The 24176-nt window shown below is 32.3% G+C and overlaps 1 protein-coding gene across 2 annotated transcripts in view; it reads right to left on the minus strand.

Annotated features, from left to right (window-relative positions):
* LOC6049763 (CUGBP Elav-like family member 2) overlaps positions 1-13672 on the minus strand; it is a 247728-nt gene extending 234056 nt beyond the window's left edge. For both annotated transcript variants that reach the window (XM_038257897.1, XM_038257896.1), the window contains exon 1: positions 13181-13672. In XM_038257897.1, the coding sequence (XP_038113825.1) occupies positions 13181-13260 (80 nt within the window). In that variant the 5' untranslated portion in view covers positions 13261-13672. The remainder of the gene's footprint in view (positions 1-13180) is intronic.
* Between the last annotated feature and the right edge of the window lie 10504 nt (positions 13673-24176).

Here is a 24176-nt window from a genome sequence, read left to right on the forward strand (position 1 = left end):
TTCAGGGATGTGACCGACTGCCATTTTCGTCAGCGATTAAACTTCTTTGTTTACGTTCTGATCTTCGCTCTTTTTGACAATGGGGAATATCTATTCGAGCAGTTTTTTTTCTTTTTTCTACAATGTATTCCTTATGGGAGAACTGTTTTTGCTTTTTCTACTATGTATTCCTTATGGGAGAACTGTCATTTCTACCACTCGAATCGGGTGCTCCATTTTAAGATGTAAACTATCTATGAGTCTGTTATTCATTAATGGAGCACCCGATTCGAGTGGTAGAAATGAAAGTTCTCCCATAAGGAATACATAGTAAAAAAAGCAAAAACTGCTCGAATGGAAATGCTCCATTCATAAAAATGAGATGACCAAAAATGTTTACAGCTTTGAAGTTTTATACCGGGAAAACGAATTCGAACAGTTTGTTTACAAAAATGAAAAAGTCGACCAAACGACTAATAACTTGAAAAATAATGTCGACACGTATAAAATATGTCAAAATGCACGAAAAGCATTAAAATTTTGAATGAAATTGTACCAGTTTTATAAAATTTAGTTTTCTCTGACTTCTAATCCCCGTTGAAAATCGCTCATTCACCGCAAACTCAATAAACCACTCCAAGCTTGTCTTACACACTCTCTTTTCAAATCCAACGAAGCGGATTGCACCCGGAACCAATCAACCCAGCACCGAGATGGCAATCAACTCTTGGAAATCCCCGGAGGGGTTGTTGACCCTGTTCTGAACAACAAACTGCTCTGCTGCTCTCTATTTGCCCATCATTTCCCGTGGCAGAACCCGTCCTGCCCGACACTGTCGGGCTGCTAGAGAACTCCCGTCGCAAGGAGCGTAGAAAAAAAAAAATAGATTCAATTATTTCCGATATTGCATTTAAGTGCACCGATCCGTGGTGAATTTAATGAACTCTCACTCACTCACGGCCCTGCTCAGATTGTTGGCTCCCCGTCAGAACCCTTGAAGCGTGGCTTGGCGGCGGTGATTCGCCCTTTTGCAGCCTTGTCGAGCGCATTCGAGCAGTTCGCCCTTTAGGGTGAAAGTTGAGAGGTGGTGTGCGGATGTTATCGAAATAATGATATAGAGAAATCAACCAGCGACAACAATCGATGCTGGAAGGAAGGAGGAGGAGGAGAACGATGGAATCAAATCAAATCCCTGTGTGACAACAACAGCAAAATGAGTGAGGGAAAGGAGAAGTACTTGAATGCAGTCGACGAGATTTATACGCCCTTGGCGATGATGATGGTTCTGTTCTCGATTGTGTTACGGAGGGAGAATGTGGGGTGAACTGACTATTTTTCAAAAAATGTTAGAAGAATAAAAAAGTGTCCTTCAAAAATTACGATTTGTTTAGAAATTAATTCTTTACAAATGCGAGGCGTTAATTCACAAATAAAAAAAACCGGGAGGGTGTTTCTTTAAAATTTTAAGGGCGTCCTTCCAATCCTAATCTCGAAATGGTTTTTGATACTGCTCATGAATTATGTTTATGTTTATGTTTGATACTGCTCTGGAATTATGTTTGCTCTCTTGGAAATTTTGAGGGCACAAAAAACAGATTTTTTTTTTAAGTTTAAGGTCGCTTCTAGTTTAACTTGCAATATTGAAAGGGCAAATCCAACAAATTTCGAAGGCGTTATCAAAAAACTATCTGATCTAAATCTGATATGGTTAACCATGAAGTACAGTTTAAGTATCATTATTGATTTTGGATAATTAAGATCATTATTTTTAAATTTTGAGGGTGTTGTTAAAAAAGGGCGGTTTAAAAAATTGAAGGGCGCTAACGACTGTTAAAAAAACTTGTAATGACACCATTAAGTGTAATTGATGTGAATTTGTGAATGTGAATTTCAGCCAAAATAAACTAAAAACGAATGATGTTTAGTTCAATGGTTTTTCTTTTGAGGGCGATAGTCAACTTTGAGGGCGCTTACTTCAAAGATCCTTTTTACAAGATTTTTTTTTTTAGTTTAAGAAGATAGACCTGTTCTTAGATTCAATTTTGGAAGATTTATTCAGTCAAGATTGCACACATTTTACCCCCTTGTTCCCACCCTGATAAATTTATGCTCGTTCGTAAATAATGACAAAAATTATCGGCGCCCTCACTTATGCGAATCACCTTCACCGTTGAGTTAGTTTTCCCAAAAGGGCACCAAAACCAAATGTGTGGAATTTTTATTAACATCCACTCGAGCTCGAGCAGAATCAACCTTACCCGGTAGTCGTCGGCAAGAGGTGAAAACTTTTTCCCCCTAACCAAGCACCCATTTTCGCTGATCCGTAACCAATTTCCCCTACTTAATTTAACAGCATGACGGATCTACGGTTGCCAACGGCAACCAACTGTCATTCAGCGATTGTCAGTCTGATGACAAATAATCTCCCCCCTCCCCCCTGGTTGTCCGAGAATCATCGTTACCGTCGGACTAATTGGAGGGAAAACTCCGACGAAAGTAATTTGAATAATTTCTTTCCTGGCTTCACCTTAACTTAAGTGGGGGAGGAGGGAGGGCGTTTCCAAAGGCAACAAGTCTTCGGGCACGTGGCGTCCGAGGACGCACTTTAATTGCTTCCGGGGAAATTGAATTTCCTCGGAACAGGCTTTGTAATCGCGTCGTTTTGACATGGTTGTCGATTGGTGACCGGTCTTGGATGCGATCCTAATTGTAATCCGCTTAAGGAGCAGCAGATTGGGCAGTTTGTTCAGGTGAAGAGGAGGGCGCAGGGGGTTTGCCAGGAAAAACGTAATAGTCCGATTGTTATCTCTTGCTTGGAATCAATTATCTGCGAATTAGAGCTACAAAAATAAACGTTTTGAGAGGTGTATACAAGTGGCTCGTAACAACGTTGGTACAATTAAGTGTGTACTGTTTGTGGAAGTCTTTGAGGCAGCTTGAGACTTTTTTTAAAAGTGTGTGAAAGCAGGAAAATTTACTGAAGATTTCACATGAACTGGAAACCATGTTTTATTTTTTTGTGCAGCCCGATTTAAAACATATTTTAATAAATTCTTGGATTTTTGGCGGATCTGTCATTCATTAAAAAAAGTATTAAAAAACATGTACTGAGAAAAATATAATTGAACAAGACATTGAATAATTTTGAATTGAAAACCTTTTAGTCAAATTGAGTCAGATTAACTATTATTTAAAAAAAACACAGTTTCAGAAACAAACGTGAATATTTTCAGAATTTTAAATTATTACAAAAATTTTTAAGGTCGACACAGTTTTAATAATACACTAAATTTTACCAAAATTTAACTCAGAGTGAACTCAACGTGAAAAATACACAAAATTTTTAAAATAGTTTTTAAATTGCCAATTGCTGACCAGAAATTTCTTAGACTCGATTTTTTAAATTTGAGCATTAATTGAAAACCACTTTTTTTTCTCTCACGGAACTGAACAATTTCAATTGATTAAAAATAGTCTTTAAAAACTTTAGAAAAAAATCGTCAATTTTTGTACATTTTAGCAAGTTATTTACCGATCTGATTTCAAAAATTTGTAAATCTATATGGAAAATTGTGCCTGGAATCTTCGGTTTTTTTGAATTTTTAATTCAATTTAAAAAAATTAAAACAAAAATATTATAATCAACAAAAGACATTTTGACAGTCATAAAACACTAAACGTTAGAAAAAATCTAAGAGATACTTAAGATATCTCAGCTTATTGCTACACTGATATTTTTTTCAAAATAATTGTAAAATTAGTTTACTTTATTTTATTTTTAATTCAAAATTATTGTTATGTGCAAAACATAGAATTAAATCCAGCAAAAAGGAAAAAAAAATATTTCAAAATAATAATGATAGATCTTGATTCTTTTATATTTTTTTTATTTATAAGGGCAAAACATTGAATATTACGCCCATTTAAAATGCTAGTCTTGATAAAAAAAAAAACAAAATATTTTTTTCGAAAAGATCGGAAAATTTTACGAATGTTTCATGTATTAACATTGAATATTGAACCATTAGTTTCTGAGATATCGTAATTAGAAAATGGTGGGTTGTTTTGGTGAGATTTAGAAACATTCAATTTTCGTGTTTCTTTTTCTTAAAGCGGCTCTATCTCAGCAACCCGAGGTCCAATCTTCAATGTCTCTTAGACAATTTTATAGCAAATTTTCTGAACTTTTCAAAACAAATATTTTTTGAAATGGTCACTCATGGTCACTGTTTTTAAAAATCGAAAAACTGCAAAAATTTCGCCAAAATCAAGCTTTCGGTGGCTATATCTTGAAAACGGAGCCCTTTATCAAAAAATCTGTAGAGTACTTTTCGATTGCAAATTCAATTTTGCATTAAAAACTAATGTCAAATTTGTTTTTGCATGAAATTTCGTTTTTTTTCCAAAAATCCAAAAATCCAAAAATCGGCGGCAGATTTTTGACCATGTTTCTCTATGGCTCAAAAGTTGCGGATTTTTGTCCCCTAAAACATATCAAAAAATCTTGAAAATCAAAAAATAAGTATTTTGGGAAATTGAGTTTTAGCGAAAAAAAAGTTTATAAAAAAATCTGCATTTTTTTTCCGTGTACCTATTTTTTTCTCAAAGGTCCTCAACAATACCTACAACTTTGCCGAAGACACCAAATTGATCAGAAAATTCACTCAAAAGTTACAGTTGTTTGAATATTTACATACCATTTTTGTATGGACAGCAGCCAAAACTGTATGGAGACTTGTATGGGTGAACCAATGACGCAAAATAGCTTATTTGGTCATATGGAAGCCCCCCACAAAGTTTAAGTCAAATAAAAAAATACAAATAAAATCCATTTCCGGTTTTGGTAGAGAATTGCTCAATGAAATAAATCGATTTTTGGATAAATTTTATTATAATAACCTGTCCAAAAGGTGAATATTCGGGAAAATAAATCTTATTTGAATAACATCTAAATATAACCAATTATTATTATGATATTAATTGAATTATAAAAAGCAATTCCTGCTCAAATCGAGAATTTTGCTGGTACTTTTGTACCCAACCCTCTCCGATTTCAAAGAAACTTTGTAGACATGTTATTCTAGGCCTATATAAGCCATTTTTGTGTATATGGAGCCATTTGTACCCGAAAATAACATTTGAGAAGGGTGTACGTTATTTAAATATTTTTGTATTTTGTAATTCAAAAATTACTGTATCTCGAAGCCGTTGCATCGAATCAAAAAGTGGTCAAAGACAAACATAGGAAATTGGCTTTCTGAAAAAAATACACTGAAATAAAAATACACGCCACATCCATGAGATTTTTTGATTTTCAAGTTTAAAAGTGAAATTTTAAAGTGATGTCACGATTTTTTTTCGTTAAATTTTTTTGAGGAGATAACCTAAAATGTTACAAAAAGACTCACGAAAAATGCAGGATGGTATGCCCCCCCCCTCTCCGGGATTTTGGTCAGAGTCGAGGGACAGAAACTTCAAAAAATATTTGCAATGGCCTAAAAAATTAAAAAATCGTAAAAATCCGTAGTAACAGTTCAATAGGGCGAATCTGCGTTTGTAAACAAGCAGTCTATCCCCCTCTTACTTGACGTGAACTGTCACTTGAGCGAAGGGGATAGACTGCTTGTTTACAAATGCAGATTCGCCCTTTTGAATTGTTACTACGGAAATAGCTGATTTATAAATATAAAGCCAACATACATTATTATATTTTAAAATAAACATTCAATTCGAAATAATTGTTGAAAAAATATTTAACAAATAAAATAAAAACTCCAACTAATCGAATTTGGACCAATGCAATTGAAAATCAACAGTTTATGTTTAAGCAATTTGTTCATTAGCGGAATTTTCTAATCTCATCTAGTCTTTTTTTGAAATATAACTAAATATTACCATGAATTGTTATGTTATGCCTATTTATTGAAATACATAGTATGTTGCAGTATGCTGTGTAGGCTGGAATACTTGCTGATAATTGGAACTTTTGATAGAAATAGAAAAAAAATTTACTTAAATTTTTTTTTGTTATTCTGCTGAGAAATACTCAGAAACTACCTACTTAATCAAAATAAGATTTATAAACATGCCCTGAATTCAGTGTCTTTTTGTGCTGTAAACATCACTAATTGCAGCTAACCGAGCGGAAATCAAGCTTCACAATCAACTCTCCAAAAGTCTCCTTCCTCATCACTTTTTCACCACTTTCCCAAAAAGAATCTCGTCCTAGTCGTCATCCCTTCTCGTTCGATTAATTACTATTCATGTTGAGCAAATTCCAGCACTCATTCTCACAGCAGCAGCAGCTAATTATAAACTTTTCCCATTGCGCATCGCTTTTGATGGTTTCGTTGTTGATGGGATTGAGGGGTGGGAAAAATAAAAGTAAACGAGCGAAAAACAGCACCGGAAAAGTTTGTGTATTTTTTTCTGTGTGAGGAGCAAATGGGAAGGATCTCAAGCGCAAATGTATTCCACAAACGTCTTCATCACCTTTACAGGCAACTGGTTAGCGAACTTAATTGGCTGGCCCTTAATCTGGACCTGGAGGAAAACTGCTCAGAAGGGGAATGCTTTGCTGTCACTTTACTCACTTCACGATGCAAGGGAAAGTGGGGTGATTTGGTAGTTTTTGAACAAAATTGTAAAAATCTTTTTTATTTTTTTTTTACAATTAGTTTTGCCATAAAATTTTGTTTTCTTTAAAATTTGTTCAAAAAATGTTTTTTTACCCTCCAGAAAACCACTGAAGCGTTGATTTAGTTTTTCGCCAGCACGTTATCTCAATTTTACCCCTTTCCCTTCCAGAAGCTTCTTCCCAGAAGTTCAAAAGAAACGAAAAGATTTTCCTTTTTTCCTCTTCACGTTTTCCCATTAAGCACCCTCTAATCACAAAACAATATCATGAGCAGAAATCTAATTAGCTTCCTATTCGTTTTTTTTTCTTCACCCCTTGAAGAAGCTCCATCAACACCAGAAACCTAACCCTTAATCTGACCTCAACCTTATTTCGCAACAACAAAAAAAAGAAAAAAAAAATCAAAGTCACAGTCGCAGTCACACGGACAGAGAGAAATAAAACTAATTAATAACATTTTAAGTAAACTTGCTCGTCCTCTCTCCCATGAAAGTGTGTTGTTGGCTGAAACAGACACAAACCGTTTTGTCCGTAATGGGTCAGGAAAAAGAAACGAGTGGAAAGGGGTCCGGGAAGTCAAACTGCTGCTCCTGACAGAAATGAGTGCAAATAGAGAAAATGGGTGGTTTCTGGAAAATGTGTAGCAAAGTGTGTTCAAGCGGGTGGAAAATAGAGACAGTCAGTTTAAAGGTCATTTTCTTCGGGTGATAGTGAAGTGAAGAAATTTGGAAAATTTGGAATGGAATTTGGGAAATCAATTAATTTTCGATGCAATTAGGCCGTTGCAAATATTTTTTGAGGTTTATGTCGCTTGACTCTGAGCAAGGTACAAGCTTAAAGTTTCAACAGTTGAATTTAAGAAGTGTTTTATAATGCATTTGCGGTGCTGTACATTCGAATTTAACAAATACTTGTTTAAATTATGTCAAAACTGCTAAAATCAACGCAAGAAATTGTTAATCAAATAGTTTTCAATTGATAAGCCCTCAATTTATATTTAAGTTATGATTGTTTCAGAACTTTTTTTCCCTTTTTTCGGGGACGGCCTTAAACAGCCTTTTTAAACGTTTTGTTCAATTTATTAGAATTTGAAACATTAAATGTTGGATTTTAATGACCATTTGATTATTTTTTAATTTGTTTGTTTTATTTGTAATGGAAATTTTCGTTATAAAAATTGAAATAAAATTAAAAGCTTTATAAGAAGTCGTAGTATTAATTTAAAAAGAGTAAAGTTACCCCCTAATCAAATATTAGGGGTTCTTATCGATCAGGGATGTTATTTTTTATCTTTCAAAATTCCTGACTCAATCCTTAAAACAATTTAATCGAAATTTTTTTTTGAAGATATTTGAATTAAAGAATACCTACTTACAATTAATAACCAAACTTAACCGAATAATGTAATTGTTTGGGTAATTTTGTTGTTGTTAATAATTCGAGTGCACATTTTTAGCTTTAAGTGCTACACTCTAAACATAACATAAAATAAATACGAGAATTAACAATAACTATATACAAATCGGTGAAAATGTGATGATTGGTCCAAAACTTAAATTCAAATCAAATAAAACTTAAAATTCAATTTGGAATAACTTTATAAAAAATTATTCAGCTTGTACAAGCAATAGGGGGGCTCAACATGGTCGATTCAACAGAACTCCTAAAAATTTGGGAGCTTTATTCGTAAAAGGTGTAAGATAGTCTATATTTTCTTGAATGTAAGCGTTATTATCATGATTTTAAAATTGAACACAAAATAAAAAAAAACTTAAAATCAAAAAACAAATAGGTATAAATTAAGATTTAGTAGGGGAATAAAAATAAAAATTAATTAAATAAATCATAAAAATTTCATTAACACGAGTTTTATTTGAAATGGTGAAATAAACAGAGAGCAGTTCTCTACGGAATCGGTCTTTTTTCTTTAATTTTAATTTTTGTATTTTTTAATCCGGCTGAAACTTTTTTGGTGCCTTCGGTATGCCAAAAGAAGCCAATTTGCATCATTAGTTTGTCCATATAATTTTCCATACAAATTTGGCAGCTGTCCAAACAAAAATGATATGTGAAAATTCAAAAATCTGTATCTTTTGAAGGAATTTTTTGATCGAGTTGGTGTCTTCGACAAAGTTGTAGGTATGGATATGGACTACACTGAAAAAAAAATGATACACGGTAAAAAAAATTTGGTGATTTTTTATTTAACTTTTGTCACTAAAACTTGATTTGCAAAAATACTATTTTTAATTTTTTTATTTTTGGTATGTTTTAGAGGACATAAAATGCCAACTTTTCAGAAATTTCCAGAATGGGCAAAAATCTTTGACCGAGTTATGATTTTTGAATCAATACTGATTTTTCAAAAATCGAAATATCGGTCGCAAAATTTTTCAACTTCATTTTTCGATGTAAAATCGAATTTGCAATCAAAAAGTACTTTAGTGATTTTTTGATAAAGTGCACCGTTTTCAAGTTATAGCCATTTTTAGGTAACTTTTTTGAAAATTGTCGCAGTTTTTCATTTTTTAAAATTAGTGCCCATGTTAGCCATCCTTTAAAATTTTTTTTTTGAAAAACTGAGAAAATTCTCTATATTTTGCTTTATTGAACATTGTTGATGCGACCCATAGTTGCTGAGATATTGCTATGCAAAGGCTAAAAAACAGGAAAATTGATGTTTTCTAAGTCTCACCCAAACAACCCAACATTTTCTAATGTCGATATCTCAGCAACTATAGGTCCGATTTACAATGTTAAAACATGAAACATTCGTGAAATTTTCCGATCTTTTCGAAAAAAATATTTTCAAATGTTTAAAATCAAGACTAACATTTCAAATGGGCGTAATATTGAATGTTTGGCCCGTTTAAAATGTTAGTCTTGATTTTAAACATTTGAAAATATTTTTTTTCGAAAACATCGGAAAATTTCACGAATGTTTCATGTTTTAATATTGCAAATCGGACCTATAGTTGCTGAGATATCGACATTAGAAAATGGTGGGTTGTTTGGGTGAGACTTAGAAAACATCAATTTTCCTGTTTTTTAGCCTTTGCATAGCAATATCTCAGCAACTATGGGTCGCATCAACAAAGTTCAATAAAGCAAAATATAGAGAATTTTCTCAGCTTTTCAAAATATTTTTTCAAAGGTGGGCAAACATGGGCACTAATTTTAAAAATGAAAACTGCGACTATTTTCAAAAAGTTACCTAAAAATGGCTATAACTTGAAAACGGTGCTCTTTATCAAAAATCACTAAAGTACTTTTGATTGCAAATTCGATTTTGCATCGAAAATGAAGTTGAAAAATTTTGCGACCGATATTTCGATTTTTGAAAAATCAGTATTGATTCAAAATCATAACACGGTCAAAGATTTTGCCCATTCTGAAATTTCTGAAAAGTTGGCATTTTATGTCCTCTAAAACATATCAAAAATAAAAAAATTAAAAATAGTGTTTTTGCAAATCAAGTTTTAGTGACAAAAGTTAAATAAAAAATCACCAAAAATTTTTTTACCGTGTATCATTTTTTTCAGTGTAGTCCATATCCATACCTACAACTTTGTCGAAGACACCAACTCGATCAAAAAATTCCTTCAAAAGATACAGATTTTTGAATTTTCACATATCATTTTTGTAAGGACAGCTGCCAAATTTGTATGGACAAACTAATGATGCAAATTGGCTTCTTTGGGCATACCGAAGGCACCAAAAAAGTTTCAGCCGGATTAAAAAATACAAAAAAAAATCGAATGACCGAAAACTCAGAGAATTGCTCAGAGGGGACTTAAAAAACTCTAGATTAGCTGTAAAAATAGTTAGTTTTTACCAGCAAAATTTTTCTTCTAATATTCATTTTATTTCAAGTTTTTCTTCTAATCCCTACTTTTCTTAAAATTTTCCCAAAAACTCAGGGACCAAAAAAAAAAATAGTAAAATTTTTATTAAAATTTTTTAGCATCGATTGTGAACTACTCAGAATACATCACAAAATGTCTTTTTTAATGTATTTTTAATCAGTGCAGACCTCTAAATGCTTTGTTCAAATTTTGAATTTTAGGACCACAGACGAAAAAATAAAATTTTGTTTTTCATAACTCATAGATATATTGCATGTTTGTTGTAAAATTGCAGTGATGAATCTTTTGAAATCAAGGTTGAAATTTGTTTTTTTTTTAACCTTTCCTCCCCCCTTTCATTCTTGAGGGATAAAAGCTTTGAATAAAATTTGTACCAGCCTAATTATCGGACAAATAAACACACAAAATGTTTAAATTTCCTATGAAAATGCAAAAAATCATATTTTTAACTGGGAAAATTTTTGTATACGATTCAATGATTTTTTTGAAAATTTATGTCTGCAATCATAATTTATTAAGCTGCATATTAAGTAAAAGATGATCGAAATTAAAGAATCTAATTTATTTCAGTCTGAAGAAATATAAACGATGCAATGGAACAATATAATTTAATAACCAAATTGAATAAATGAAAAGAAATTCTAATTTAGATAAATAATGAAATGCAACCCCAATGTTTTGTATTTAGAAAGGTCTTTAAACATTAGAAAATCCTATAGCATAGAGTCCTTTCATTAAGGCTGGTACAATTTTTATTTAAAGTTTTTGTCCCCCCCCCCCGCTTTAAAGTTGGCCCGAAAAATCAGGGGGCAAAAACATATTTTTTCAAAAAACTTCAATATTTTTATGAAACTTTAAGTGCAATTAGTTAAAATCAATTTAAAATGAATTCCCCTGCGTTTAGAATCATTTTTAGCATGTTTGGGTTGATTTAAAAATCTTTTGAATTTTTTAAAATTTTCGATGTCTACTATCGCTAAAGTTTTTTTCGCTTAAATTTTTGTTTTCGTCAAATTTTACATTTTTTGAAAACTTTTATTGCAAAACAACTGAACTAGTGTAAAATACATTTTAAAACACTTTTCCATGCAAATGTTGAATTTATGGCATGTTATTTTAATATTTATATTTTTTTTTATTTTTTTGCCCCCCCCCACCCCCCCTCGTCTCCGGCTAGAACCGAGGGACAAAAACTTTTAAAAATATTTGCATCGGCCTAAACAAATTCTAGAAATGAACTGTTTAGAATAATTGTGGCGAAAATATATGATGCGTTAATCTTGATTAAATGTAAAATGGTAGATTCATTTTATAAAGATATCGTTGAATGAGTATTGAGTAGTTTATGAAGTTATGCTTTTTTAATCTTAAAACATAAACATAATTTCCGTTAAAAAATCCCCCCAAGAATTCCCCCCGAAGCATTTCCCCACAGTGCCGGATTAAAACCCACTAACCAGCCAGTCAGCTCAACCACGGGGAAAAACCTCCGGGCTAAATTCTTCACTTTCCCCCCACCCAGCTTCTCCACCCCCAACTCAACCCAACCACTCAACTCAGCAAAAGTGGAAACTTGCTCCGGCCTCATCTCGAGAGGAACTGTCAAGAAGTTGGTTTGCTGGCTGCTGCTGCCGGAAGTGACTGGGAGGAAAAAACAGCAACTCAACACGCACACACACAAACACACACAGGCACACACATACTTAGGGCGGGGGGGGGGAGGAGGGGGTAACAGGCTTAGACTGTTTCTTTATTGCGCGCGAGGTGCACGGAGGGAAATTTGCAGCTTGATTTCCTTTTTTTTTGGATTATGATTTGTTTATGTCAAGAAATGTTTTAATTTGCTTGATTTTGAGCGTTGAATAGTATTTTTTTTTAAGTTAACTGTTGAAAAGAGTTTAAAGTTGGCATGCACTGAGGAAAATTTGCACCGTAATTTCTTGAGAAACTATCAACGATTTTTTTTTAAATTTTTTTTTAGATTTTTTCAAGTGCACTAAAAAAACTTGTGTAAACTCTCTGACACAGAAAATAGCTTTCCACGAGAGTGCATCGCCGTTGCAGCTGGACGGGACTCAAGTTTCGTCCTTTCGACTGACTGTAAAGAGTCTGGCTTTGCTGGCCTGGCCTGATCTTGCCAAGTGGGGGATGAGATTAAAATGCTGGATGAAAGGTCTCATTCCGGTTGCACTTTTTTTCCACCCCCGACCAGACCTTGTATGGTACTTGTGAGGAGTTTTTTTTTCTCTCCCCAACTCTTCACTCACGATTCGCTGAAAAAGAAGTCAAGAAATGTGCAACAGAGCGGTCACGATAATGGCCAAAGGATAGCTACAGAAGCTGTAAAAGGAACTGTTTTTGTGACTTTTTCTTCTTTTTGCTCTCTTTTCTTTGCTGGGATAAGAATCCTGAACAACTTAGTTATGGAGCTGAAACTGAGCAAAATGAGATTTTCGGTGACGGCGAACTTTGAAAAGAGATTTGTTATGCTTTAAGAAGACGATGGATCTGGATTGAAATTGCACTATTTTTCTGCATGATTGATCAAGATTGATTGAAATCTTCAAAATTTAAACTGAATTTCTTCAAATTCTGCAAAATTTGACGCATGGCTTGGTTTAGTACACATTTAGTACAAAATGGCGCCCACCCAAATCGGATTAACCAACACACTGAAAACCACGAATCGTCTACTCACACATCGTCCAGCGCCGAGGTGGTGGTGTGGAACGGGTTGAAGAACCGCTGGCGGGTGTCCTGATAGGTTAGCAACTTCATCTTTGCGGCGGCGGCTTTCTTCTTCAAGGTTGGGCTCGAAGTTAGAAACACGCAACGGTTTTCCTCACGTCTGGGTACTAAATTTCACTCGGAATTGCAAGCGCGCCCGACGAAATTGCACTTGTTTAACAAAATTCTTGTTAAAAACCAACAAATAAATTGGTTGAAATTCACGATTTTTTTATTCACTCAAGTTCAAACGACGTCGGCGACCTTGAATTCCGCGTCACAACGAAACTTTCGACAGAAGTAGCCTAAACTACTCCAAAAACTAAGTAGAGGAAGGCAAAGTAAGAAGAACGAGCGGAAAAAGAACACCGGGGGGGAAAAAGAAGACGCACGAACGCACCACGCGACGACGAAGGATGAACCGCTTTGGACGACCGATCAAAACGAAATAAGGCAGAGCAAAGTGTTGGCCGGGTGATCGCGGTAAGAGCACAAGATAACACAAGCAGAGATCGCGGATGTGTGTTATCAGTGTGATGGCTATTGTTTTTGAGTTGGTATCGTGGTAAATGGTTGTGTGGTGATAATAAAATGAAATAGGCACTGGGAAAAAAATTAGCCGTTTTGGAAAAAATAAAGCAACTTAAATTTTGTATTTCTTCTTGTCAAAAATGACAGATGAATAAGACTTACTTAATTTTACTTCTTGATTGTTAATCGAAAACCAATCAAAAACACAATAATGAACAATTTAAAAATTTACGTTAATTTTTGGCAAACAGAAATTCGTGATGCCAAAAACGGGATGGCACTATATTTTTATTTTAAATTTATATGGATCCTTCCTTCGTATGTTAAAAGAAGTTATATTGCATAATTAGTTTTTTTTTTCATACATGGCTCCATACAATTTTGATGTCTCCGGCAAAGTTGTAAATAATGCTTATGACTTTCCAGAAAAAGGCACCTGTAAGCAAAACTCCCTTGTAGGATGGTTCAAAATCTGGTACCGGAGACATGAATTTTGAGAAAAAGTATTTTAAGAAAATATTATGATTATATATTTCCAAACAAAATATTGAAAATGATGTTTATATGCAAACAAAATGATATGCAAACAAAATTAGTCATAAAAGTAGTTAATACCCCAAAATTCTTTAGGATGCTGCGCTAGGGTTAGCTAGGGTTAGATTAGAAAATGACTCAACATTGTTTTTTGCAATTCCGTCTTGAAACTGTTTACTTTTCCTGTCATTCTAGAACGACGAAACAGCCTACTTTTCTCTTCCAAAAATAACAGATTCGAATAGAAACACTTTTTAAAATAAATGCTTTTGTTTAGCACTCAAATGGATCAGCACTTGTTTCGAAATGAAATACTTTTCAACATTGTTTTGATTTTAACAGTGGATTTACTAAACACATTGTATGGAACTCGTTGCAAAACTTGTTTTTTTTAGCGCTAAACTACTATTTTGGTTTATTACCTCATTTCCAGGTTATAGACATTTTAAGGAATCTTTTTTGTGCAGTTTTATGCAATTTAACAAATTTTCATCAAGGAAGAGGATCCCCGAAAAAAATATTTTTAAAAACTGGAAAAAATCCTACAATTATGTCAAAAAATAAAACGTTTGTTTGAATTAGCTGCTGTTTTTTTTTATAAAAAGAATTTCAAAATAAAAAATCAAGCCTAACATTCAAAAATGTTCTAAGTTGAAGATTTAGCCCTTTCAAAATGTTACTCTTAATTTTAAAAATTCGGGAATGGACAAGTTTACTCCTTATTATTACAAAATTAAAGGCTTGCACAAATTTTCATCGTAATGGAAAAATAGAAAGCTAAACAAATTGCGTAATTAAAGACAATTTATTACTTAAAGTTTTCAAAATATCTATGTATTAACAAAACTTAAACAAAAACCAAACTATTTCTAATAAAGCCCAAAAATACTTGATTTAATTATCAACGCAATGCAAATGCATTTAAAATTGTATTCAGATATTTGGAAGTCTATATTTAAAAAAAAAAAAACGAAAAAAATGTCCCCCTTTTTTAGGATCCATTTTAAAGACACTTTTTATCACTAAAATTTAATTTCCAAAATATGTTTTTTTAATTTTCAAATTTTTAAATATGTTTTAGGGAACCAAAGGATATCAAAATCTGGTACTTTTTTTTTAAGTTGTAATCTTCAAAAAATGTTCAATAGCTTAAATTTCAAAGCTTTATGATGAAAAAGCGCTCTTGTAAACAAAGCTTTCCTTTTTAAACATTGTTGATCAGACTGCCTCTAAATGTTTCTATTTTGAAAAAAAAAAAAATATAAATTAAATAGTTGTTGCGCATGAAAGTGATAAAAAAAATTAAATTATCGCAATTCGTTAATCTAATGTTATTTTTCTTTATCTATAATTTATTTCGAAACTAGTTTTTAAAGCACAGTTAAAATGTTGTCCTTATTGTTCTAGTACTACCAACACAGATGATTTTTTTAAAATAAATATAGCCTACAAATAAAAAAGAGTCAAATTTCAATCACAATTGAAAAATAATGACAAGAAGAACCACATAATGCATTAAACATAACAACAATTACGTTACAGTAAAAATTAGGTAAAAGTGCCTCTTTCGATTGGAAATGCAAAAAATATCGTAATGTAAAATGTTTAAAAGTTTGTTATAGGTTAAGAAAATTTCAAATTAAAATCATATTATTTTTTTAAAACATGCAGTAAACTTTAAAAAAGTATCAAATCAATGCTTTTGACACTGCTCAAAAAATAATTCAGTACAGTAAAACACATAATTGACAAACAAAATTGCTCTTCAAATGTTTTTAATCGTCTAAAGATTTAAATTATCAGGACTGAAGGTTTACGTGTTGAATTCTAAAAATTGCTGGTTTTCTTTGTTATGTTTATATTTATATTTCTATTCAGCAATTCCACATGAAAGTTGAACTAAAAATTTTAAAACAACTTTTTAATGGTCAGAAGATACTTTGGCCCAATTTATTCTTCACATATTTATTATTTGACTAATAGGGTGGTCCTAGCCAAGTTAAGGTGGTTCTAAAAAATATAGCTCTTCGTGATTCTAACTGATTTGCTCTCTTGAACATGAATGAAAGGTCGCTAGAAGGACTTTTCAGGGAAAGTTTGAAGACAACGAAATCTTGCCTAAAGTTTGAAAAATTTGAGTGAAACATTAAATTCGATTTGGCCGAGCGGTTCAACCTAAAATAACTTGTGACCTAAACAAAAAAAATAGCTTTTATGTGGAATTGTTGTATCATTGTTAAACAATTAAAGAATTTAGCATTTGAATAAGTTTTTTTTAAACATTGAATTCTAGATTTGATACAATACTGGCATAACTCAAACAATATTAAGTATATTTTTTTGTAATGACAAAAGAATGGTTAAGAATTCTTATGTTGCCTGAACACTAAGCCAGACTTAGATTTGACAACGAACAGACAAATCTGCATAGTTTTTTTTTTAAATTATAAATAATGAGCTGGATTACCCTTTTTTTATTCTGAGAAATAATATATAAGCAGATGCTTAAAAATTTGGTTAATAATATCAATCCAAATTTCATAAAAATGAGTGAAAAAAAACCAAAAAGACTTAAGACATTTTAGCTGAGTAAAGTTTTTTGCAATCTATGGTTCTGAATTTTCAAGATTATTAAAAAAAATAAACTAAAATTTATCTCAAGTTTTGAAGAAAACACAAAAAGACAAAAGTTCTTAGAAAGTATAGTAAAACCAATATTTTGATCAATTTCACGATATTTTCAAAACCTACAGAAAAAAAAACAAATTCACTGGCTACTTTGAAGAGTTATTTTCTATTATCCTTTATTTATTTATAAATTGCTTTTTTTAAAACATTGGCTTGTTAATTAAGATATCAAAATAATCTTTTTTTAAATTTTGATATTTTTTCATATTTCAAATTTATAATGATATTTGGCATGTTTTGTATTTGTTAAATCTAGAGTAAATTTTCAAAACAACCTTTAAGTCATGGATTTCTTATGCAGATAGAAATATCATATTGAATTCAAGGTCATATATGACATATATATATATAAAAATGCAAATCGAAACGGGTACAGATATTTTCTCTGTCGTAAATCCCCGTAAAGTTGCCTCAAATACAAGCGATAAAACAACACTTGATCCATCCATAAACATCCCCCCCTATTCTTCTTCTTTACGACCTTGACAGAGAGTCAGAGCAATCCACCGCCAAACTTCTGGCCTTCTTTTTGCAGGGTGCACTTCAACACCACAAACCCATCACATTCCACACACAGCAACCCCAGAGATAACGACGCCAACGACGACCATCATCATCGTAGTTGGCATGGCGTGTTCTACAACACTCTTACCACAGATTCTGATATTCTATTCTATTCCTTTTTTTTGTTAGTGCCAAAACCCAAACAACCATCACATTTGATAAAACTTCTTCTCTTTCGGTTGTTTTCTTCTTATTTTATCCTCAAAAGTAGTGCCAAATTGTGCTATTCAAAAAAGTTTCTTCCCCCAAAATCGTGCTTGTATGTGTGGAGTGTATGTGTGTGTGTATTCGCCCGAAAAGCCACATTATCAAACAGAGAGCAAATGATAACAGGCTGCTCCCCTCCAGCCCTCTTCGTCGCGACCTCCCTCCTCTGACGCAGTCTTCATCCGAAACACTTTTGAAAAGATCTTGGTCAGATATCTCTCTCGCAGTTTGTGTGTGTGTGTGCTCTCTATTATGACTCTGTCTCTTTTCCTTCAAGTCATAATCGTTACACTTTGAAAATGTGAGGTTTTTCGTGGGGTTTTCTTCTTCTTGCTCTTATCACAACCTTGATTGTTGTAAAATTTAAGAAACTTTTCACTCTTCCCTGACTTGCTTAAAGTTTCGCTAATGGTGTTTTGCTCCAACTTGAACTCCATCGCTGACACACAATAGAGAAGATTTTGCTCACAAATCGGTAAGGGAGGAAAACCCCCGGAAAACGGTCATAAAGCGGAGATAAAAATTTATAGCTCATCCACCTTTTTGAAGGAAAAGCACTTGCCAAAGGAAAAAAGTTCTCGAAAAAAACGACAGAAAAAACGAAATTCTGTCTGCCCGGGGGCTTTTCCAGCCAGTAGACTGGAATCGGAAACTGGCACCATATAAAGTGGTGCTCCTCTTTGCGATGGGTTACCCGTTACGACGGGTCATGCCAACAGATGGTTGTTGGCCAACGTTCGACAGACACAGGAAACAAGAATGAGAGAGGTCGAAGAGCAAATCGACCCGTCAAGTATTCATATCCTCCTTTAGGTCGGTGGTCGAGGAGGATTTGGGCGCCTTTTATCGATAAACGGACCGGTTGAGGAGATTTCGGAACCGATTTGCTGCAGGATTTGTCGGATTTTGGCCCCCGACCTTGCTTTTTGGGAATTTATCTGATTTCAATACAGTTTCTTACATCTTTCGAACACATTTCACTATTGACCACTAGATGGCGGCATAAAATTGTTGACGGCTTGCATGCAAGCAACGTTTTATTGAACGTTGATTGCTTCAACTTGCAAACAATAGTGATCGTAAAGCAAAACGTTGCTTGCATGGAAGTCATGAACTGCGTTATACCGACATCTAGTGGTCAATAGGGGAATTTAACTGCATGTTGTAAGGAATTTCATTTCCCTAGTTGTTATTTGCAGAACAAATTCTTCATCCAAGCTGTGGACCTAAAAAGCTCGAAACCTCTGTCTGGTTACAAGCTTACAAAGAGATTTACTTTCAGTGCCCCATAAATTTCACGGTCTCTGTGCAGACAATCCGAGGGCAGAGGTTCACTTTATTGCCGGAATTGTTGTTACTACACTAGTACCCAACAGCCTAGTCCGGAATGTTAGCGCCCCCTCGTTTCTGGTTCCGGATCGGTTCTAGGGTCAGCAAATAAAACAAGCAAAAAATCGCGAGACTTTCCCTTCCAGGTTTGGCTAGGCTGTGCAACAAATTCGTGTTTTATTATATTTTAAGCGATAGTAGAACGGAAAAATATCACCCCCAAAAAGCTTAGGGCAAGTGGACAAAATTTGGCCTTATTTGAAAAATTTAAAATTAGAATTGTCAGAAAAAGTTTAAAAAATATGTTTTATGATTTGAAATGCTACACAAAATTTTCAAAAAATTTCAATATCTTTTAAATTTACTTCACAATTTGTGTCCTACCCCATTCGATCGCGGGCTCAGCCCGCAGTCCGTAGCCAACATAAAAGTGGTTAGTTTAATATTTTATGCGTTTTTTTTCCCGCTTAAATTCCAGGCCTCGATGCAATAAAAATAGAAAATTGCAGTGTTGGGAGGCTGAGCAGCGAGTTGAAAAAAATCACAAAAAATAAAATGTTTAGCAGTGTTTTTTTTTTCGCAAAAAAATCGCGAGTAAAAAACGAGACAAAAAAAAACAAAAAAGGGACAGAGGACAGAGTCCGCGAGTTGGTCAGCGGTAATAATTTTTCGGCGAACCAGTCGTTATTTGGTTTGTTCTATATGCATCTTTTTTTATGAGCAGCGCGAGCTTTGGGGACCGTTTCGGGGTTTTATTTGTTCGAGCGCAGTTCGGATGAGTGTGCACGACGGGCTCAACCAGCTGGTCAACGAACTGGAGTGCTTTTTGATTGTTTGTGTTGGCACAGAGAAAGAGTTTATTAAGGTCATCGGAGGGGACTAAATTTGAATTTAGGAAGAATCTGATTCCATGCATTAAAATATGGTACGAAACGTGAAAAATTGAATGAAAAAATAAATCAAACATTTATAGAAAAATGGAAAGACAAATTGAAAGAGAATTTTAAAGATTTAAAATTGGAACAAAAATTCAAAGAAAACCAAGAAAATTAAAAGACACATTGAAAAAAATAATGAAAAATTAAAAAGCATAAAAAATTGAAAGAAACATTGAAACAAGAAAAAATTAAAGAAAAATTAAAAGAAAAATTGAAAGAAAAATTGAAAGAAAAATTGAAAGAAAAATTGAACGAAAAATTTACAGAACAATTGAAAGAAAAAATGAGAGAAAAATTGAAAGAAAATTGAAAGAACATTGAAAGAACATTGAAAGAACATGGAAAGAACATTGAAAGAACATTGAAAGAACATTGAAAGAACATTGAAAGAACATTGAAAGAACATTGAAAGAACATTGAAAGAACATTGAAAGAACATTGAAAGGACATTGAAAGAACATTGAAAGAAAATTGAAAGAGAAATTGAAAGAGAAATTGAAAGAGAAATTGAAAGAGAAATTGATAGAGAAATTGATAGAGAAATTGAAAAGGAAATTGAAAGAGAAATTGAAAGAGAAATGGAAATAGAAATTGAAAAAGAAATTGAAAAAGAAATTGAAAGAGAAATTGAAAGAGTAATTGAAAGAGAAATTGAAAGAGAAATTGAAAGAGAAATTGAAAGAGAAATTGAAAGAGAAATTGAAAGAGAAATTGAAAGAGAAATTGAAAGAGAAATTGAAAGAGAAATTGAAAGAGAAATTGAAAGAGAAATTGAAAGAGAAATTGAAAGGAAAATTGAAAGAGAAATTGAAAGATAAATTGAAAGAGAAATTGAAAGAGAAATTTAAAGAACAATTAAAAGAAAAATTTAAAGAGAAATTGGAAGAGAAATTGAAAGAAAACTTCAAAGAGAAATTGAAAGAGAAAGGAAATTGAAAGGAAAATTGAAAGAGAAATTGAAAGAGAAATTGAAAGAGAAATTGAAAGAGAAATTGAAAGAGAAATTGAAAGAGAAATTGAAAGAGAAATTGAAAGAGAAATTGAAAGAGAAATTGAAAGAGAAATTGAAAGAGAAATTGAAAGAGAAATTGAAAGAGAAATTGAAAGAGAAATTGAATCAGAAATTGGAAGAGAAATTGAATCAGAAATTGGAAGAGAAATTGAAAAAGAAATTGAAAGAGAAATTGAAAGAGAAATTGAAAGAGAAATTGAAAGAGAAATTAAAAGAGAAATTGAAAGAGAAATTAAAAGAGAAATTAAAAGAAAAATTGAAAGGAAATTGGAAGAGAAATTGAAAGAGAAATTGAAAGCGAAATAGAAAAAAAATGGAAGATAAATTGGAAGAGAAATTGAAAAAGAAATTGAAAGAGAAATTATAAGAGAAATTGTAAGAGAAATTGAAAGAAAAATTGAAAGAGAAATTGAAAGCAAAATAGAAAAAAAGTGAAATAGAAATTGAAAGAAAATGTTAAAGAAAAATTGTAAGAAAAATTGTAAGAAAAATTGTAAGAAAAATTGTAAGAAAAATTGTAAGAAAAATTGTAAGAAAAATTGTAAGAAAAATTGTAAGAAAAATTTTAAGAAAAATTGTAAGAATAATTGTAAGAAAAATTGTAAGAAAAATGTAAAGGGAAATCGAAAGAAAACTTGAATGAAAAACTAAAACTAAATTGAAATAAAAATAAAATAAAAATTTAAATTAAAAATTTAAATAAACGTAGAAAAATTAAAAGAAAAATCTAAAGCAAAATTGATAGATAAGTTTACAGAATAGTTGTACTAAACATTAAAAGCTTTTTTTGATTTTTTTTAAATGAAGAATGTTAGAAAAAAATTTCAGAAAAGTTGTAAAATTGAAAAAAAATAAGACATATTTCAATTGAAAAAAAATTACAGAAAAGTTGTAAAATTGAAACAAAAATTTAAGACATATTTCGATTAAAAAATAACAGATAATTAAAACAAAATTGAAAGAATTGTTGAATTGTTGAAAAATTTAACCAAAAATTAAAAGAAAAATTCAAAAAATAGAAAGAAAAATTCAACGAAAAATTAAAAGAAAAATTTGAAAAAACTCAATTCAATTAGTGTTTACTAGAATTTCACAGTTCTGCTCCAGGATACAATTTTTCAATTTTCAATTCAGAGATTTGGAGAACCTTTCATCTGAGATCAATTCATAAGCCTTTACAGCGAGGGTAAAATTTTGAGAAAAAATCCTGGATCTATGAATTTGAAAAAATGGAAACAAAAATTGGAAGAAAAATAAAACGAAAAATTGAAAGTCAAAATGAAAAAAAAAAAATAAAATAAAAAATTGGAAGTAAATTAAAAAAAAAACATAAAAGAAAAAGAAGAAGAATTGAGCGCAAAATTGAAAAAAAATAAAATTTAACGAACATCAACAATCAAAAGAAAAATTAAACGTAAGATTAAAAAAAAATGGAAGAGAAAAATTAATATCAAAATAAACGAAAAATTAGGAGAAAAGTTAAAAGAAATTTTTTGAAAAAAAATTAAATAAATTAAAAAAAAATTAAGAAAAAAAATAAAGATTGAAAGAAAAAATGTCAGAAAAAATTACAAAAATCAATATAATCAATAATGTAATCAAAATTTCATTGTTATGTTTTAAGGAAAATTCAAAGAAATTATAAACAAAAAGATAAAAGATTATTGAAGGAAAATTGAGAAAACGAACAAAATAAAATTCAAGGTAAATTTCAATTTTATAAAAACTGCATATAAAATTCATGTAAAATCCAACATGAAATGCGTAGAATTTGATGTTTTAATTCACAGAAAAATCAAAGATGAATGAATAAAACAAAAATTCAAAGAAATAATAAAAAATAGCAAAATAGTAGTGCATATGATAAAAAATCTTTGAAAAAAAATAAATGTGAATTTAAAAAACAAAAATGGTCTTACATTAATTCAAAGAAAATAAAAATCACCCACATCTCAACACCCGGAAAAGAAAAATGAGATACGACTCTGCCTTACGTTTGCACTCATGTATGTGTGTAGGTGCCACCATATCAAGAGGATAAGCAATTTTCCGACAGTTATGAGCTGTGTGTATGGGTGTGTGTATGAGCTATGTGTGAAAAGCAAACGAAATGCAAGCTTTTCTTTCCGTTCTCTCACATTATCAACCCCCTTCTCGACAATGGCGTGGACTGAAGAATTGGAAAGTTTAAACTATTCCGGAATTTACTTGTTTTTTTCAAGTTTTGACACTTTGTTATGAAATTTAGAAAAAAATTATGTCAAGAAAAATTAAGTTTTATTTTGAATAAAACATAAAAATCTGTCTTCAAGTTTTCCGTGTCAAAACGTTTCAGCTAAAACTCAAAGATATTCCATCTCACACAGAGGTCGACACCAGCAGCAACTCTCGCAAGAAATGTATCATATGTCATTGTTTGCTCTCTTCACCCCCGGGATCCTCTCAAATTGTGTGTGTGTGTTTTTAACCTTTCGGCGTCGGAGAACGGAACCCCGGCTCCAGAACCCGGAAATGAGATATAGTTTTTCGTTTCAATTATTTTATTCTGCCTCACCACGCCACTACTCCGGGATAAGGGTTTATGTGTCAATGATGCCGAAAGCCGCTCGAGGGGAGGTTGGAAAAACGGCCTGGAAATGAGGCACTTCCGGTTCCGGATCTTTCACGCTCTGCCGAAGGTAAAGTGAGAACAAATAGTGTGTGCGATGCCAGGGCAGAGTTTGTCACTTCTTCGTATGGATTTGCTGGCGGGATGGTACGGTGACCTGGTTTTGAGCCTTGGATGACTTCGTTTCCACCGGAAACAGTTAGCTGGATGGGATTCCGAACGGGAAGTGACGGCGTTTTAAATGGACCGTTTATCCGTTGGAGGGTATTGTGCAATAATGAATGCATTGCAGGCTTTGGAAAGTGACAATTTTGCATTTTAAAATGCTTTTTCTTCGAAAACAGCACAGAATGGCTGTTTTGAAAGAATGTTCACTATTCGCCACAAGATGTCGTGGTGTTTCTATAACCAACTTGCATGCAAGCTCTTTTTATGGTAGCGTTGTCAGTTGTACACAAGTTGAAGCTATTCACCACAAGATGTCACTGTTTCGACGTTTGCTTTCTGCCGAGGAAAATCGACCAAAAATTTGAAATTACTTTAAGCAAGTCGATTC

The sequence above is a fragment of the Culex quinquefasciatus genome, chromosome 2 (genome assembly GCF_015732765.1).
Source record: "Culex quinquefasciatus strain JHB chromosome 2, VPISU_Cqui_1.0_pri_paternal, whole genome shotgun sequence".
NCBI classification, from domain to species: Eukaryota; Metazoa; Arthropoda; class Insecta; order Diptera; family Culicidae; genus Culex; species Culex quinquefasciatus.